Source organism: Ranitomeya variabilis, chromosome 3 (genome assembly GCF_051348905.1).
Source record: "Ranitomeya variabilis isolate aRanVar5 chromosome 3, aRanVar5.hap1, whole genome shotgun sequence".
In the NCBI taxonomy this organism is placed as follows: Eukaryota; Metazoa; Chordata; class Amphibia; order Anura; family Dendrobatidae; genus Ranitomeya; species Ranitomeya variabilis.
In genome coordinates, this window is record NC_135234.1 from 401,839,152 (window position 1) to 401,858,993 (window position 19,842).

Below are 19,842 nucleotides of genomic sequence, written 5' to 3' on the forward strand. Positions count from 1 at the left end.
AGAGATACGCTTTAAGAAATCAGACTTCTCAGGGGCAATTGTGCCCATATAAAAAAGCCAAAAAGACAAGCCCCATCTCTATGACTGGTTGAAGGTTAAAAATCACATCATTACTGTTTCTAAGGTGAGTCATATAAGACTCCATTCAGGTTCTGATTTTAGACATCTTTGCAAATAAAACAATCTGTGTGAACTAGAAGAGGTAGGTAGCCAGACGGCAGTGTCACATAGGGATGCCATTTCGAGAGCACACACTCAGCAATATTAGGCCATCTTTAACAGACCTCCCCTTTTAAGGGAGCTTGTTAGAAAGACTGGAATTAAACTACGGTAATCTACTTTTTAAAGAGTAACATAGTAGATAGAAGATGCCACCACAAAATAGCATACTGCGAGAAGTAGTTTTAACCAAGTGCTGCAATATATACTTCTTACCCATTTGCCCAGTTGTTCCCCGATCCCTGCTTTTGAGAAAATTGTGAGTCCTCACTATATTTCCATTTACCAGAATGGGCTGCCATTGATAAAGTTTGAGAAATTACTTTTGGTTCCATGTCAAGAAGTACTGCCCGGCTTACAAAATCTATAAAAAATAAATACATATCGTCAATACAGTGAAGCAAAGCATCATCTATCTATATAATCGTCTAAGGTCCACTTCTGTCTGCTTGTCTGTCACGGAAATCCCGCGTCGCTGATTGGTCGCAGCTGGCTGGGCGTGACCAATCAGCAACAGGCACAGTCCGGCCGCGAATTGGCCCCTCCCTACTCCCCTCCAGTCAGAACCCACAAAGCGTTTAAGCAGTCCTTTAAACGGACTGCGTTACACCGCGGCATAACGCGGTGTAACGCAGACCGTTAACGCTGCCATTACCCCTGTTACCGGGCGCATCGCCAACGCATGTCATACTGGGCATGCGCTAGCGATGTGTCGTCATTCTGTGACGGACCTGGAAACGCTGCCTGCGGCATTTCCGGGTCCGTCACCGCTTTTGACAAGTGTGACCAACTTACGCAGCATCAATAGTAAAAACATATAATGTTAAAAATAATAATAATAAAAAAAAAAAATTGTGATATTCTCACCTTCCGGCGTCCCCGGCAGCTTTTTTCGCTCCTCGCGATCCTCCCGTCCCAGTAATGCTTTGCGATAATGACCCTAGATGACAGGGACAGGCGCAGTCACGGCCCGGCCGGCCGCGACCAATCAGCGACATTGGCGCGGGATTTAAACCACGCTTCACTGACCAATCAGTGACAGGTCCAGTCCGGCCACGAATTGGCGCGGGGATTTAAATCACGCTTCAGGCCGGACTGCGCCTGTCTGTGATTGGTCGTGCCTGGCGTGCCGCGACCAATCAGCGAAGCATGGTTCAAATCCCGCGCCAATTCACGTCCGGACTGCGCCTGTCGCTGATTGGCGCGGGAATTATTTTACCTGGAAAATCACTGTGTATTCATTGCATTATTCTTAAATCTTCATAAATAAACTACATACATATTCTAGAATACCTGATGCGTTAGAATCGGGCCACCATCTAGTAGCTTATAAAAGTCTGAGAACAATGTATACCTCCAGATTCAGTCTCATCAAAGAATCTGTCCTTAGACGCAGCTTGATAGAGCCCATTTTCCTTCCTGGGGCACAGTCCATTGCTGTGGAAATCATTGCAAATGGCATCAAATAACTCATAGCCAATTTGATTGCCACACTGGCCCAACTGTAGTGTAATAAGAGCCATGACCAGTTTTTATCTGCAGAAGGAAAGGCAAGAAATATAAAAAGTGCACAAAAGTATTCTAGCATGTACTGAGCAGTCTTTTCACTGAAAGGGAACTTGTGATAACTTGTGCAACCGCTGTCAATCCCGGGGCGTTCCTGAGTACGTTGCAAGAGCCAAAGTCTCGGTCTGTGCATGTGTGACCCCCCCGGGAATGTTGGCATTTGTGCAAGATCTCTGGAGGGGAGCAGGATTACAGCGACTTAACATAGATAATATGGGGTACAAAAATCTGCTGATAAGTTTCCTTAACCCCTTCACCCCCAAGGGTGGTTTGCACGTTATGGACCGGGCCAATTTTTACAATTCTGACCACTGTCCCTTTATGAGGTTATAACTCTGGAACGCTTCAACGGATCCTGGTGATTCTGACACTGTTTTCTCGTGACATATTGTACTTCATGATAGTGGTAAAATTTCTTTGATATTACCTGCGTTTATTTGTGAAAAAAATGGAAATTTGGCGAAAATTTTGAAAATTTCGCAATTTTCCAAATTTGAATTTTTATGCAATTAAATCACAGTGATATGTCACACAAAATACTTAATAAGTAACATTTCCCACATGTCTACTTTACATCAGCACCATTTTGGAACCAAAATTTTTTTTTGTTAGGGAGTTATAAGGGTTAAAAGTTGACCAGCAATTTCTCATTTTTACAACACCATTTTTTTTTTAGGGACCACATCTCATTTGAAGTCATTTTGAGGGGTCTATATGATAGAAAATACCCAAGTGTGACACCATTCTAAAAACTGCACCCCTCAAGGTGCTCAAAACCACATTCAAAAAGTTTATTAACCCTTCAGGTGTTTCACAGGAATTTTTGGAATGTTTAAATAAAAATGAACATTTAACTTTTTTTCACACAAAATTTACTTCAGCTCCAATTTGTTTTATTTTCCCAAGGGTAAGAGAAGAAATTGGACCCCAAAAGTTGTTGTACAATTTGTCCTGAGTACGCTGATACCCCATATGTGGGGGTAAACCACTGTTTGGGCACATGGGAGAGCTCGGAAGGGAAGGAGCGCCGTTTGACTTTTCACTGCAAAATTGACAGGAATTGAGATGGGAAGCCATGTTGCGTTTGGAGAGCCACTGATGTGCCTAAACATTGAAACCCCCCACAAGTGACACCATTTTGGAAAGTAGACCCCCTAAGGAACTTATCTAGATGTGTGGTGAGCACTTTGACCCACCAAGTGCTTCACAGAAGTTTATAATGCAGAGCCGTAAAAATAAAACAAAATTTTTTTCCCACAAAAATTATTTTTTAGCCCCCAGTTTTCTATTTTCCCAAGGGTAACAGGAGAAATTGGACCCCAATAGTTGTTGTCCAATTTGTCCTGAGTATGCTGATACCCCATATGTGGGGGGGAACCACCGTTTGGGCGCATGGGAGGGCTCGGAAGGGATGGAGCGCCATTTGGAATGCAGACTTAGGGTACCGTCACACAGTCACACTTTGATCGCTACGACGGCACAATCCGTGACGTCGCAGCGATCGTATGAGTATCGCTCCAGCGTCGTAGACTGCAGTCACACGTTGCAATCACGGCGCTGGAGCGATGCCGAAGTCCCCGGGTAACCAGGGTAAACATCGGGTAACTAAGCGCAGGGCCGCGCTTAGTAACCCGATGTTTACCCTGGTTACCAGCGTAAAAGTAAAAAAAAAACAAACAGTACATACTTACATTCCGGTGTCTGTCCTCCGGCGTCTCAGCTTCTCTGCACTGTGTAAGCACTGCGGCCGGAAAGCAGAGCGGTGACGTCAGACGTCACCGCTGTGCTCGCTTTCTGGCTGGCCGCCGCTCACAGTGCAGAGAAGCTGAGACGCCGGGGGACAGACACCGGAATGTAAGTATGTACTGTTTGTTTTTTTTTACTCTTACGCTGGTAACCACGGTAAATATCGGGTTACTAAGCGCGGCCCTGCGCTTAGTTACCCGATGTTTACCCTGGTTACAAGCGAACACATCGCTGGATCGGTGTCACACACAACGATCCAGCGATGTCAGCGGGTGATCAAGCGACGAAAGAAAGTTCCATACGATCTGCTACGACGTACGATTCTCAGCAGGATCCCTGATCGCTGCTGCGTGTCAGACACAGCGATATCGTATGGATATCGCTGGAACGTCACGGATCGTATGGTCGTAGCGATCAAAGTGTGACTGTGTGACGGTACCCTTAGATGGAATGGTCTGCAAGCATCACATTGCGTTTGCAGAGCCCCTAATGTACCTAAACAGTAAAACCCCCCCACAAGTGACACCATTTTGGAAAGTAGACCCCCTAAGGAACTCATCTAGATGTGTTGTGAGAGCTTTGAACCCCCAAGTGTTTCACTACAGTTTATAACGCAGAGCCGTGCAAATAAAAAATTATTTTTTTCCACAAAAATTATTTTTTAGCCCCCAGTTTTGTATTTTTCCAAGGGTAACAGGAGAAATTGGACCCTATATATTGTTGTCCAATTTGTCCTGAGTACGCTGATACCTGATATCTGGGGGTGAACCACTGTTTGAGCGCATGGCAGAGCTCGGAAGGGAAGGATCATCATTTGCAATGCAGACTTAGATGGATTGGTCTACAGGCGTCACATTGCGTTTGCAGAGCCCCTAATGTACCTAAACAGTATAAACCCCCCACAAGTGACCCAATATTGGAAACTAGACCCCCCAAGGAACTTATCTAGTTGTGTTGTGAGAACTTTGAACCCCCAAGCGTTTCACTACAGTTTAGAACGCAGAGCCGTGAAGATAAAAAAAATAAAACATTTCCCCAAAAAATTATTTTTTAGCCCCCAGTTTTGTATTTTCCCAATGGTAACAGGAGAAATTGGACCCCAAAAGTTGTTGTCCAATTTGTCTTGAGTACGCTGATACCCCATATGTGGGGGGGAACCACCGTTTGGGTGCATGGGAGGGCTCGGAAAGGAAGGAACGCCATTTGGAACGCAGACTTAGATGGAATGGTCTGCAGGCGTCACATTGCGTTTGCAGAGCCCCTAATGTACCTAAACAGTAGAAACCCCCCACAAGTGACACCATTTTGGAAAGTAGAACCCCTAAGGAACTCATCTAGATGTGTTGTGAGAGCTTTGAACCCCCAAGTGTTTCACTACAGTTTATAACGCAGATCCATGCAAATAATTTTTTTTTTTTTTTCCACAAAAATTATTTTTTAGCCCCTAGTTTTGTATTTTCCCAAGGGTAACAGGAGAAATTGGACCCCAAAAGTTGTTCTCCAATGTGTTCCGAGTACGCTGATACCCCATATGTTGGGGTAAACCCCTGTTTGGGCGCACGGGAGAGCTTGGAAGGGAAGAAGCACTGTTTTACTTTTTCAACACAGAATTGGCTGGAATTGAAATCGGACGCCATGTCACGTTTGGAGAGCCCCTGATGTGCCTAAACAGTGGAAACCCCCCAATTATAACTGAAACCCTAATCCAAACACACCCCTAACCCTAATCCCAACGGTAACCCTAACCATACCTCTAACCCAGACACACCCCTAATCCTAATCCCAACCCTAATCCCAACCGTAAATGTAATCCAAACCCTAACCCTAACTTTAGCCCCAACTCTAGCCCTAACCCTAACCCTAGCCCTAACCCTAATGGGAAAATGGAAATAAATACATTTTTTACATTTTTTTAATTTTTCCCTAACTAAGCGGGTGATGAAGGGGGGTTTGATTTACTTTTATAGCGGGTTATTTAGCGGATTTTTATGATTGGCAGCCATCGCACATGAAAGACGCTTTTTATTGCAAAAAATATTTTTTGCGTTACCACATTTTGAGAGCTATAATTTTTCCATATTTGAGACCACAGAGTCATGTGAGGTCTTGTTTTTTGTGGGACGAGTTGTCGTTTTTATTGGTAACATGTTCGGGCACGGGATATTTTTTTGATCGCTTTTTATTCCGATTTTTGTGAGGCAGAATGACCAAAAACCAGCTATTCATGAATTTCTTTGGGGGAGGCGTTTATACCGTTCCGCGTTTGGTAAAATTGATAAAGCAGTTTTATTCTTCGGGTCAGTACGATTACAGCGATACCTCATTTATATAATTTTTTTTTGTTTTGGCGCTTTTATACGATAAAAGCTATTTTATAGAAAAAATAATTATTTTGGCATCGCTTTATTCTGAGGACTATAACTTTTTTATTTTTTCGCACATGATGGTGTATGGCGGCTCGTTTTTTGCGGGACAAGATGACGTTTTCAGCGGTACCATGGTATTTTATATCCGTCTTTTTGATCGCGTGTTATTCCTCTTTTTGTTTGGCGGTATGAGAATAAAGCGTTGTTTTTTGCCTCGTTTTTTTTTTTTTTTTACGGTGTTCACTGAAGGGGTTAACTAGTGATATAGTTTTATAGGTGGGGTCGTTACGGACGTGGCGATACTAAATATGTGTACTTTTATTGTTTGATTTTTTTTTATTTAGATAAAGAAATGTATTTATGGGAATAATATTTTTTTTTAATTTATTTATTTAGGAATTTTTTTTTAATTTTTTTTTTTACACATGTGGACATTTTTTTTAAACTTTTTTACTTTGTCCCAGGGGGGGACATTACAGATCATTGATCTGGCAGTGTGCACAGCACTCTGTCAGATCGACAATCTGCTGTGCAGGGCTGCAGGCTTACCAAGTGTCTGCTCTGAGCAGACACTCGGTAAGCCACCTCCCTCCCTGCAGGACCCGGATGCCGCGGCCATCTTGGATCCGGGACCTGCGGCGAGGAGGGAGGTAGGAGACCCTCGGAGCAACGCGATCACATCGCGTTGCTCCGGGGGTCTCAGGGAAGCCCGCAGGGAGCCCCCTCCCTGCGCGATGCTTCCCTATACCGCCGGCACACCGCGATCATGTTTGATCGCGGTGTGCCGGGGGTTAATGTGCCGGGGGTGGTCCGTGACCGCTCCTGGCACATAGTGCCGGATGTCAGCTGCGATAGTCAGCTGACACCCGGCCGCGATCGGCCGCGCTCCCCCCGTGAGCGTGGCCGATCGCGTATGACGTACTATTCCACCCTTGGGAAGTAGGGCCCACCCCACATGGACGGAATAGTACGTCTAATGACAGAAAGGGGTTAAGGCTATGTGCACACGTTGCGGATTAGGCTTAGGAATTTCTGGTGTGGATTCTGCCTCTCCTGGCAGAAAACGCACCTGCGGTTTTTTGTGCGGTTTCGCAGCGGTTTTTTTGTGCGTTTTTGCTGCGGTTTTCTTGCGGATTTGCTGCGGTTTTTACCCCTGCGGTTTTCTATAATGGAGTGGGTACAAAAACGCTGCAGATTCACAAAAAAGAAGTGACATGCTACTTCTTTTAAACCGCAGCGTTTCCGCAGCGGATTTTCCGCAAAGTGTGCACAGCATTTTTTTTTTCTCATTGATTTACATTGTACTGTAAATCAATTGCGGATCTGCAGCATTTCTGCACCTCAAAAAACGCTGCGGATCCGCAGCAAATCCGCAACGTGTGCACATACTCTTAAGGGTATGTGCACAAGATGCAGATTTAGTGCAGAATTGGTGCAGAACTGCAGCAGATTTTTCTGCTGCAGAAACGCTGCAGAACTGCACTGTGATTTAGGCTGTGTGCACACGTTGCTGATTTTTTGCGTTTTTTTCGCGACAAAAACGCTATAAAACCGCAAAAAACAGCATACAATATGCATCCCATCATTTAGAATGAATTCCGCATGTTTTGTGCACATGATGTGTTTTTTTTCCGTGAAAAAAACGCATCGCGGTAAAAAACACACATGTTCATTAATTTTGCGTTTTTTTGCGGATTTCCCACTATAAAATGCATTGGGAAATGTCCGGAAAAAAACGCACCAAAACCGCGGCAAAAACGCGTCAAAACCGCGGCAAAAACGCATGCAGATTTCTTGCAGAAAATTTCAGGTTTTTCTCAGGAATTTTCTGCAAGAAATCCTGACGTGTGCACATAGCCTAACAATACAATGTAAATCAATGTGAAAAAAAAAGAAAAGCTGTGCACATGGTGCAGAAAAATCTGCACAGAAACGCTGCAGATTTCAAAGAAGTGCATGTCACTTCTTTTGTGCGTTTCTGCAGCGTTTCTGCACCCCTCCATTAATAGAAATCTGCAGTGGTAAAATCTGCACAAAAACTGCACAAAAACCGCATAAAAAACGCATAAACAATGCACCTGCGGATTCTGCCAGGAGATGCAGATTTAGTGCAGAAAATTCTGCACCACATTTCCTACGTGTGCACATAGCCTTAAGGGTACATAGCGGGTTACATTGCCCTACGTTTTTTATATTAGCATGCAAGTCTTTGAAGCATAAAACAATCAATACCTCCCCCTCACTTTTTTAAATAAATCTTTATCAATTATCAAACATGTTTTAAAAGTATGTTTTGTTTTTTTTAATGTTACTCATGAAACATTCTCCCACCACTCATCACTGGAGAGGAGGGGAGGGAGGGGAGAGAAAAAAAAACATACACAAACACATACACAGAAAAACTAATCCAAACCAATATAATTATTTTTCAAGGCTACTTAAGCTTTCAATCAAAATGTTCTATTTTGCAAAAAAAAAAATTGATAATTTTTGAAAATGCTATTACACTTTTCAAAAATTATGAGGCCATTCACAATTTCTCCAAGCTTCATAAGAAGTCTGCCATGCAGCTAAAACACTATCTAGTTTGGCTAGAAAGAAGAATTGTAACAGTAATCTCGTTTTGATAATCTGCATCATTATGTTGTCCCTGTAAGGGTATGTGCACACGTCAGGATTTCTTGCAGAAATTTCCTGAAGAAAACCGAAAATTTTCTGCAAGAAATCAGCATTTTTTTTTTTGAGTTTTTTTCCCGGTTTTTTCTCGTTTTTTTTTTTTTTTAGCATTTTGCAAGCGAAATTAGCTTGCAGAATGCTAAAGTTTTCCAAGCGATCTGTAGCATCGCTTGGAAAACTGATTGACAGGTCGGTCACACTTGTCAAACATAGTGTTTGACAAGTGTGACCAACTTTTTACTATAGATGCTGCTTATGCAGCATCTATAGTAAAAGATAGAATGTTTAAAAATAATAAAAAAAATTAAAAAAATGGTTATACTCACCTGCAGACAGCCGATCTCCTCAGCGGCGTCCGTTCCTATAGATGGTGTGTGTGTGCAGGACCTTCGATGACGTCGCGGTCACGTGAGCGGTCACATGAGCGGCCACGCGACCAATCACAAGACCGCGACGTCATCGCAGGTCCTTCACACACACTATCTATAGGAACGGAAGCGGCAGCTTGCACCGATGAGAGGCGGGAAGACTTCGGGGCCATCAGAGGGTTAGTATATGACTATTTTTTATTTTAATTCTTTTTTTTTTACCAATTATATGGTGCCCAGTCCGTGGAGGAGAGTCTCCTCTGCTCCACCCTGGGTACCAACCGCACATGATCTGCTTACTTCCCGCATGGTGGGCACAGCCACATGCGGAAAGTAAGCAGATCAATGCATTCCTAGTTGTGCGGAATCCCCGCAATTCCGCAATTTAATGAACATGTTGCTTTTTTTTCTGCGATGCGATTTTTTCGCGGAAAAAAAAGCAACATTTGCACAAGAAATGCGGAATACACTGTAAATAATAGGAGGCATATGTAAGCGTTTTTTTTCACGTTTTTATAGCGAAAAAAACGCGAAAAATACTGAACGTGTGCACATGGCCTCAGGGTGCCTTCTGATTACGTTAAGGCACCCATTCAGTAGCTCCAAAAACTCAGATGCAGTCTACTATATCTGAGTGTCTGCCTCCAATAGGAGTAAATGCAGGATAAATTGGACCCTAAACGTTGTTGTCCAATTTGTCCTGAGTATGCTGATACCCCATATGTGGGGGGGGAACCACTTTTTGGGCGCATGGCAGAGCTCGGAAGGGAAGGAGCGCCATTTGGAATGCAGACTTAGATGGATTGGTCTGCAGGCGTCACGTTGCATTTGCAGAGCCCCTGATGTACCCAAACAGTAGAAACCCCCCACAAGTGACCCCATATTGGAAACTAGACCTCCCAAGGAACTTATCTAGATGTGTTGTGAGAACTTTGAACCCCCAAGTGTTTCATTACAGTTTACAACGCAGAGCCGTGAAAATAAAAAAAATTTTTTTTCCCAAAAAAATGATTTTTAGCCCCCCAAATTTTCATTTTCCAAAGGATAACAAGAGAACTTCGACCCCAAAAGTTGTTGTCCAATTTGTCCCGAGTACGCTGATACCCCATGTGTTGGGGTAAACCCCTGTTTGGGCGCATGGGAGAGCTCGGAAGGGAAGGAGCACTGTTTTACTTTTTCAACGCAGAATTGGCTGGAATTGAGATCGGACGCCATGTCGCGTTTGGAGAGCCCCTGATGTGCCTGAACAGTGGAAACTCCCCAATTCTACCTGAAACCCTAATCCAAACACACCCCTAACCCTAATCCCAACGGTAACCCTAACCACACCCGTAACCCTGACACACCCCTAACTCTAATCCCAACCGTAAATGTAATCCAAACCCTAACCCTAACTTTAGCCCCAACCCTAACCCTAACTTTAGCCCCAACCCTAACCCTAACTTTAGCCCCAACCCTAGCCCTAATGGGAAAATGGAAATAAATACATTTTTTTTAATTATTTTTCCCTAACTAAGGGGGTGATGAAGGGGGGTTTGATTTACTTTTATAGCGTTTTTTATATCGGATGTTTATGATTGGCAGCTGTCACACACTAAAAGACGCTTTTTATAGCAAAAAAGTTTTTGCGTCTCCACATTTTGAGACCTATAATTTTTCCATATTTTGTCCACAGAGTCATGTGAGGTCTTGTTTTTTGCGGGACAAGTTGATGTTTTTATTGGTAACATTTTCGGACACGTGACAGTTTTCGATCGCTTTTTATTCCGATTTTTGTGAGGCAGAATGACCAAAAACCAGCTATTCATGAATTTCTTTTGGGGGAGGCGTTCATACCGTTCCACGTTTGGTAAAATTGATAAAGCAGTTTTATTTTTCGGGTCAGTATGATTACAGCGATACCTCATTTATGTCATTTTTTTATGTTTTGGCTCTTTTATACGATAAAAGCTATTTTATAGAAAAAATAATTATTTTGGCATCGCTTTATTCTGAGGACTATAACTTTTTAATTTTTTTGCTTATGATGCTGTATGGCGGCTCGTTTTTTGCGGGACAAGATGACGTTTTTAGCGGTACCATGGTTATTTATATCCGTCTTTTTGATTGCGTGTTATTCCAGTTTTTGTTCGGCGGTATGATAATAAAGCGTTGTTTTTTGGCTTTTTTTTTTTTTTTTCTTACTGTGTTCACTGAAGGGGTTAACTAGTGGGACAGTTTTATAGGTTGGGTCATTACAGACACGGCGATACTAAATATGTGTACTTTTATTGTTTTTTTAGATAAAGAAATGTATTTATGGGAATAAATTTTTTTTTTTCCTTTATTTAGGAATTTTTTTTTTCTTACTTTGTCCCAGGGGGGGGGGACATCACAGATCGCTGATCTGACAGTTTGCACAGCACTCTGTCAGGTCAGCGATCTGACATACAGCCATGCAGGCTTACTAGCGCCTGCTGTGGACCCGGAAGTACTCCCTGCAGGACCCGGATGCAGCCCCGCGGCCATTTTGGATTCGGGGACTGCAGGGAGGAGACGCTTGGTACAAGGTAAGTACATCGCCTTGTACCGATCGTCTCAGGGAAGCCCGCAGGGAGACCCCTCCCTGCGCAATGCTTCCCTGTACCGCCGGTACACTGCGATCATGTTTAATCGCAGTGTGCCGGGGGTTAATGTGTCGGGGGCGGTCCGTGACCGCTCCTGGCACATAGTGCCGGATGTCAGCTGCGATAGTCAGCTGACACCCGGCCGCGATCCCCCCGTGAGCCGATCGCATATGACGTACTATCCCGTCGGTGGTCATACGGGCCCACCCCACCTCGACGGGATAGTACATCAGATGTCAGAAAGGGGTTAAGCTCTAATGAAGTCCTCACTGTTATTAGGCTACTTTCGCACTAGTTCCGTGCACTGCATGTTGCTATGCGTCGTTTTGTAGAAAAAACGCATCCTGCAAAAGTGCTTGCAGGATGCGTTTTTTCTCCATAGACTTGCATTAGCGACGCATTGCCACACGTTGCAACTATCGTGCGTCGTGTTGCGTCGGTCCATCGCCACCATAAAACATTGCATGTAACGTTTTTTGGTGCGTCGATACCGTCTTTTCCGACCGCGCATGAGCGGCCGAAACTCCGCCCCCGCCTATCACAATGGGGCAGCGGATGCGTTGAAAAACAGCATCCGCTGCCCCCGTTGTGCGGCGCTTCCACAGTATGCGTCGGTGCGCCGCAACGTCGCATTGCGACGTGCAGTGCACGATGCTAATGTGAAAGTAGCCTTACTATTCTCTCTCTGTTCCCCGTGGTCGGATAGAACAAAACCCGTATGACTGATGGCCTGAGGCTTGTTTATAGGGACCCTAGAGACGCCCCGACCCCACAGTTTGCCACCTGTCTTCTTAGGTATTAATGTCGGGCAGCCAACTTGGAATTGACGGTCCTGCCAGTCTCTGAAGCAATGGCGTAGAGCACTTTACTCCCTCGGTATTCTGGCTACCGGAACGCGCACCAGAAGGATGCAGCTCCTCTCGTCTACTATCCTCTCTGGTATCTACTTGTTGCTATGCCTTCATTTCTCACTCACTAGAACATGCTTCCTTTCAATGTCTCTTTCCTAGGATGCTGCCGCACGTGGGGCAGGTGCAGCTCCGTGGACCCTCGTCCTCCTCAGACCAAAGTCTGGATCTGCTTGAGATCACTCCAGACAGCTCGGCCTGGAGACCTTTCTCTCCCGGCCTCCAGCTAGGAACTCACTCTGACTAACTTTCCCTCCAACTCCCAGTTTTACCTAACTGTGAGGAGTGGCCTAATAGAGAGAACCTTTGCTCCCCCTGGTGGCTGGAGTGTGAAGTGTGTGGTGTGTTTGTGATACCTGGACAGGGGCTCTCCTTTATTGCCTCCAGACGTAATGTTGCTCCCCCTGGTGGGAGAACAACATTACTGCAGCAACCAGGACTCTGGGGCGCTGCATTTTCACGGCAAAATCTTCTAAAATTCTATGATGCAGTTTGTGAGTTAACCATTCTAACCACACATTGGGCTGTTCAGACCCCAGCTTCTCGGAATTGGTGGGGGGGACCCCCAGCGATATAAGGATATGGGATCGCTTCCAAACATGGTACAACCCCTTTAAACAATGGTTGCGGAGCAGTGAACAACCCCTTTAAGAGATTCTGTGGCTTGCGGACAAGTTTCACGTGTATTGGGTCAGTGATAGAAGCTGTGCATGACAATAAGATAAACCAAGCTAGAATAACGAACAATAAAAAGAGACAATTTCAGAAGGACCACGGACATACCTGCCAGGGAGAGCTCAGGCCTCAGGAACACATGCGAGGCTCTGCAGATCATCAGCTCTGACAGACCAGGCAGACGTTTGCACGGTTTCCCATCTCCTGCAGCCTGTCCCAAGCGGATCTTTGTCTGCAGCTAAGGAGCCATTTTGTTGAAGCCTGTAAAGACAAGTGTTGGCTACATGTCAGGTCGCACACCAGCCGGCAGCAGTATTGGTGTCTCCATTCGTTATTTGGGTCACTGCACAGAAACGACGTTATCAATAGCTGCTGTGGCAACTAGTGTGAGTCTCCACACACAGGCTTCAGGTGCCAGGCTGCGCAAGCGCACTGACAGCCTACCTTGGTAGCATCTTCTGCGCATGTGCACTTTGTTGTCCCTACAGAGTGTTCGCACCCTGTGTAGCCGGGAGCGCGCACGCAGAGGACCTGGGAAGTAGAGGCGTTCGGGGGCGCCGCTGCGCTTCAACGTCCGGTGATGGCGGCCGTGTGTCGGAGCCCATGAGGCGGGGGACCGGGATACCGAACCGCGCTGCGGGGAAGCCGAGAACATCCGAAGCCATGGCGGGCGTGTTTGATATAGACCTGGACCAGCCCGAAGACGCTATTTCGGATGATGAATTGGAGGACGGGGTGAGTGGAAGCTGCACTCTGCTAGCAGGCCCCTGAGCGTGGAGGCCACACTGTGCATGTGACGCGGAGGCCGGGTGCCGGCGGCGCGGAGGCTGCTGGGAGATGGCTGGCTTTCTGCAGGCCCGCTGTCCCAGGCTTCAGAGCGGCACATGCTCCTATGCTGCCGAGATCCCCGCACACTAGGAATGCCATCTGTTCCCCAGCCAGTGCTTCCCATCAGTGGTCATGCTCCTATGCTGCCGAGATCCCCGCACACTAGTAATGCCATCTGTTCCCCAGCCTGTGCTTCCCATCAGTGGTCATGCTCCTATGCTGCCGAGATCCCCGCACACTAGGAATGCCATCTGTTCCCCAGCCAGTGCTTCCCGTCAGTGGTCATGCTCCTATGCTGCCGAGATCCCCGCACACTAGTAATGCCATCTGTTCCCCAGCCTGTGCTTCCCATCAGTGGTCATGCTCCTATGCTGCCGAGATCCCCGCACACTAGTAATGCCATCTGTTCCCCAGCCAGTGCTTCCCATCAGTGGTCATGCTCCTATGCTGCCGAGATCCCCGCACACTAGGAATGCCATCTGTTCCCCAGCCAGTGCTTCCCATCAGTGGTCATGCTCCTATGCTGCCGAGATCCCCGCACACTAGGAATGCCATCTGTTCCCCAGCCAGTGCTTCCCATCAGTGGTCATGCTCCTATGCTGCCGAGATCCCCCGCACACTAGGAATGCCATCTGTTCCCCAGCCAGTGCTTCCCATCAGTGGTCATGCTCCTATGCTGCCGAGATCCCCGCACACTAGGAATGCCATCTGTTCCCCAGCCAGTGCTTCCCATCAGTGGTCATGCTCCTATGCTGCCGAGATCCCCGCACACTAGTAATGCCATCTATTCCCCAGCCTGTGCTTCCCATCAGTGGTCATGCTCCTATGCTGCCGAGATCCCCGCACACTAGTAATGCCATCTATTCCCCAGCCAGTGCTTCCCGTCAGTGGTCATGCTCCTATGCTGCCGAGATCCCCGCACACTAGAAATGCCATCTGTTCCCCAGCCAGTGCTTCCCGTCAGTGGTCATGCTCCTATGCTGCCGAGATCCCCGCACACTAGTAATGCCATCTATTCCCCAGCCAGTGCTTCCCGTCAGTGGTCATGCTCCTATGCTGCCGAGATCCCCGCACACTAGAAATGCCATCTGTTCCCCAGCCAGTGCTTCCCGTCAGTGGTCATGCTCCTATGCTGCCGAGATCCCCGCACACTAGTAATGCCATCTGTTCCCCAGCCAGTGCTTCCCATCAGTGGTCATGCTCCTATGCTGCCGAGATCCCCCACACAAGTAATGCCATCTATTCCCCAGCCAGTGCTTCCCATCAGTGGTCATGCTCCTATGCTGCCGAGATCCCCGCACACTAGAAATGCCATCTGTTCCCCAGCCAGTGCTTCCCGTCAGTGGTCATGCTCCTATGCTGCCGAGATCCCCGCACACTAGTAATGCCATCTGTTCCCCAGCCAGTGCTTCCCATCAGTGGTCATGCTCCTATGCTGCCGAGATCCCCGCACACTAGTAATGCCATCTGTTCCCCAGCCAGTGCTTCCCATCAGTGGTCATGCTCCTATGCTGCCGAGATCCTTGCACACTAGTAATGCCATCTGTTCCCCAGCCAGTGCTTCCCATCAGTGGTCATGGCCACAGGCACAAAGGGAGCATTCCACTCTGGGGATCCAAGTCTCTGTAGAGAAAATCCAGTGTTAGCTGGCGCCTCCTGATTATGGGGCTTCAGTGTTACCTGATCATGCCCACTTAGAGTGAATTCTGGTAGCATAATAACAGTGGGGTCCTGGGATGCCTCAGGTTGGTCTCCCTGTGACATGAGCGCTGACCTGGAATGGCTGTGGCAGGGGCAGCTCATGAATTTGTGGGGGTCTGGTGTATGACACTTGCTGGATGTTGTACGATTGCCCTGACAACTGTACAATTGCATTTCTCCATATCATCAGACTAGGGTGTGACCATAAAGACCCTTTTTAGATAGGCTGGCAATCCCCACCACAGAAGTCCAATTCTTGCTCATGGGTTGATTTGTTTGTTTTTTTATATCTCTACATATCAGTCGTCTCTATGACTTCAGTGGCCTGTGTAATAAACAGAGAGGTACGGACGCTGCAAACAACTTGTATATAGTCATCTGGATGTGAAATCAGACAGCGTCAGTGGCTTAATGGTGTTGGAGGGGTACTAAGTGATCTGCAATGACTAAAGATTCTATACAATAGAGAACTGGCCCCTGTCTGACCAAAACCTACTGCAATTTTACATCACATGGACATAAGTAAGGGTACCGTCTCACAGTGGCACTTTGGTCGCTACGACGGCACGATTCGTGACGTTCCAGCGATATACTTACGATCTCGCTGTGTCTGACACGCTACTGCGATCAGGGACCCCGCTGAGAATCGTACGTCGTAGCAGATCGTTTGAAACTTTCTTTCGTCGTCAAGTGTCCCGCTGTGGCGGCATGATCGCATCGTGTAACAAAGGTGTGCACGATATTGTATACGATGTAATGGGTGGAGGAGCTTGATGATGTCCCGTACGACTTCTACATCGCAAATACGTCATGAAATTATCACTCCAGCGCCGTGCATTGCGAAGTGTGACCGCAGTCTACGACGCTGGAGCGATAATGGAGCGACGCTGGAGCGTCACGGATCGTGCCTTCGTAGCGACCAAAGTGTCACTGTGAGACTGTACCCTTACATAGAAACTTGCAGCAATTATTTCTCTCAATGTCTTTGGTTAGTAAAGCCTTGAGTGGTGTAACTGGCTCCTGAGGTCTGCAGGAATTCACACTCCGCTGCATACAAACATGTTGTACTTGTGGAGAAGCCTCCATCAGTCTTGTTGACAGTTCTGCTGGTGTGCACTGTGTGCTGTCCTTAGTGTACAGATTAGATAATGACTGTGCTCTGAGCTTTGCTGATTGTTCTTTCACTGAATTCCAACAATACATCAAAAGTGAGCGTACACTGCATGGACAAAAGTATTAGTACACCTCTTAAGGTACCGTTACACTAAACGACTTACCAACGATCACGACCAGCGATACGACCTGGCCGTGATCGTTGGTAAGTCGTTGTGTGGTCGCTGGGGAGCTGTCACACAGACAGCTCTCCAGCGACCAACGATCAGGGGAACGACTTCGGCATAGTTGAAACTGTCTTCAACGATGCCGAAGTCCCCCTGCAGCACCCGAGTAAACATCGGGTTACTAAGTGCAGGGCCGCGCTTAGTAACCCGATATTTACCCTGATTACCATTGTAAAAGTAAAAAAAAAAAAACACTACATACTCACATTCTGATGTCTGTCACGTCCCCCGCCGGCGTCCACAGGGTTAACTGCTTTCGGCAGGAGCGCTGCTTATGCACGCGCTGCTGCCGAGAGCTTCCCTGCACTGAATGTGTCAGCGCCGGCAGTAACAGCGTTGTGGATAAACTTGGCACACACATGATCAAATGAAAGTGAGATTTAATTGAAAGAGAGTACATACAATATTGACGTTTCGGTCTCAGATTAGACCTTCATCAATGTACCTCTCAGAGTATTTCACAGATTGACGTACTAATGGGAGATTAATCCCTCTGCTTGTGGCTGGTACAGCTATAAATAGCAGGCTACACTTGGTGCCGGTGCTGTGCTATGCGGACGCGGCTTCCACCGCTCGTCCTGCGACCCTGCTCTTAGTAACCCAATATTTACCCTGGTTACAAGTGAACACATCGCTGGATCGGCATCACACACGCCGATCCAGCGATGACAGCGGGTGATCAGCGACCAAAAAATGGTCCTGATCATTCCCATCGACCAACGATCTCCCAGCAGGGGCCTGATCGTTGGTCGCTGTCACACATAACGAGATCGTTAGCGGGATCGTTGCTACGTCACCAAAAGCGTGACGTTGCAACGATATCGTTATGTGTGACTCAGCCTTTAATAAATTCAAGGTTTCTTATCCAGTCCCACTGATGTGTAAAGTCAAGCTGCTAGCCATGCAGTCTGCCTTTACCAACAGTTGTGACGGAGTGGCTCATTCTACAGTGCTCAGAGTTCGAGCTACAGTATGTTACTGTAATAGGAGCGACTGTTGGAACTAGTCAGTGACTTTCTCTCCTAAATATTCCAGGATCAACTGATAGGGTGCAGACAGACGCCGTATCATGACCGCACCTCTCCTGACCTGAGCATGACAGTGTCATGTATTTTGATGCAGCTGTCACTCTCAGGTCAGGAGAGCAGAAAGCCAGTACAAGGATTTTGCTGTAATCATCGCCCGAGTTATATGGCCGGCGATCTACGTCTTTAGGCTATGTGCACACATTGCGGATTCGTGTGTGGATTTTTCCACACCGTTTTTTAAAAATCCGCAGGTAAAACATAGTGCGTTTACCTGTGGATTACCCGCAGATTTCGTGAGTGTTTTGTGCGGATTTCACCTGCGTTTTTACACCTGCGGATTCCTATTGAGGAGCAGGTGTAAAACACTGCGGAATCCGCACAAAGAATTGACATGCTGCGGAAAATACAATGCAGCGTTTCCGCGCTGCTTTTTCCGCACTATGGGCACAGCGGATTTGGTTTTCCATAGGTTTACATGGTACTGTAAACCTGATGGAAAACTGCTGCGAATCCACAGTGTCCAATCCGCTGCGGATCTGCAGGCAAATCCGCAACGTGTGCACATACCCTTAGGGTACCGTCACACATTGAAATTTCCATCGCTACGACGTTACGATTCGTGACGTTCTAGCGATATCGTTACGATATCGCAGTGTCTGACACGCAGCAGTGATCAGGGATCCTGCTGAGAATCGTACGTCGTAGCAGATCGTATGGAACTTTCTTTCGTCGCTTGATCACCCGCTGACATCGCTGGATCGTTGTGTGTGACAGCGATCCAGCGATGTCTTCGCTTGTAACCAGGGTAAACATCGGGTAACTAAGCGCAGGGCCGCGCTTAGTAACCCGATGTTTACCCTGGTTACAAGCGTAAACGTAAAAAAACAAACCGTACATGCTCACCCGTCGGTGTCCTTCAGGTCCCTTGCCGTCTGCTTCCTGCTCTGTCTGCCGGCCGGAAAGTGAGAGCAGATCACAGCAGTGCTGCGATCTGCTCTCACTGTGCGGCTGCACTCAGAGCAGGAAGCAGACGGCAAGGGACCTGAAGGACACCGACGGGTGAGTATGTACTGTTTGTTTTTTTACGTTTACGCTGGTAACCAGGGTAAACATCGGGTTACTAAGCGCGGCCCTGCGCTTAGTTACCCGATGTTTACCCTGGTTACCCGGGGACTTCGGCATCGCTCCAGCGCCGTGATTGCAACGTGTGACCGCAGTCTACGACGCTGGAGCGATATTCATACGATCGCTGCGACGTCACGGATCGTGCCGTCGCAGCGATGAAAATTTCAATGTGTGACGGTACCCTTAGAAGTATTATTGAAAAGTGGAAGAGTTTAGGTAAAGTGATAGAGTTGAGGTGTTTGGTGCCTAAGTCTGCAACGCTGACTCAATAACTAGAGTGTTCTACACCTTATCTGATCAGCTACGGCAGAGCACTCCACTGCGGAGAAGAATTACGCTATCCTTGCAGCAAACCGGCCCTGGCTTCACTCTCCCCACCATTATATATATCCAGAAGTGAGGGCTGTTGCTGCTCACACTTCCTCTTGATGTATATGCTTTGTCCGAAGGCATGGACAGTGAAGCCAGGGCTGATTGGCCACAGGAATTGCATGATGTAACCATGTCACAGAATCCCCGGAGAGCCAATGCCGACACCGCTGGAATGGAGCCTGCACCGAAGGTGAGTATTATTATTTTACAAGGGTAGAAATATAAAGATTGATAAAGGTTTGTCCTATTAGTTGCCTATTTGTTGAAGCGTGGTGGCACTGGTCTCGCTACACGCCGGGTATTCTGACAACGCTCACT

General features: G+C 47.0%; 2 protein-coding genes across 4 annotated transcripts in view; one reads left to right on the forward strand and one right to left on the reverse strand.

Moving 5' to 3' along the window:
• TUBD1 (tubulin delta 1) overlaps positions 1-13,389 on the reverse strand; it is a 55,435-nt gene extending 42,046 nt beyond the window's left edge. For both annotated transcript variants that reach the window (XM_077296194.1, XM_077296193.1), the window contains exons 1-3: positions 13,239-13,389; positions 1,574-1,755; positions 436-583 (exon numbers count right to left, since the gene is read on the reverse strand). In XM_077296194.1, coding sequence (XP_077152309.1) covers positions 436-583; positions 1,574-1,742 — 317 coding nt within the window. In that variant the 5' untranslated portion in view covers positions 1,743-1,755; positions 13,239-13,389. The remainder of the gene's footprint in view (positions 1-435; positions 584-1,573; positions 1,756-13,238) is intronic.
• A 139-nt stretch (positions 13,390-13,528) lies between these two features.
• Positions 13,529-19,842, forward strand: part of RPS6KB1 (ribosomal protein S6 kinase B1) — a 44,642-nt gene continuing 38,328 nt past the window's right edge. Inside the window, exon 1 of one of the 2 annotated variants that reach the window (XM_077296191.1) lies at positions 13,529-13,865. In XM_077296191.1, the coding sequence (XP_077152306.1) occupies positions 13,734-13,865 (132 nt within the window). In that variant the 5' untranslated portion in view covers positions 13,529-13,733. The remainder of the gene's footprint in view (positions 13,866-19,842) is intronic. The other variant, XM_077296192.1, reaches the window with a different exon arrangement.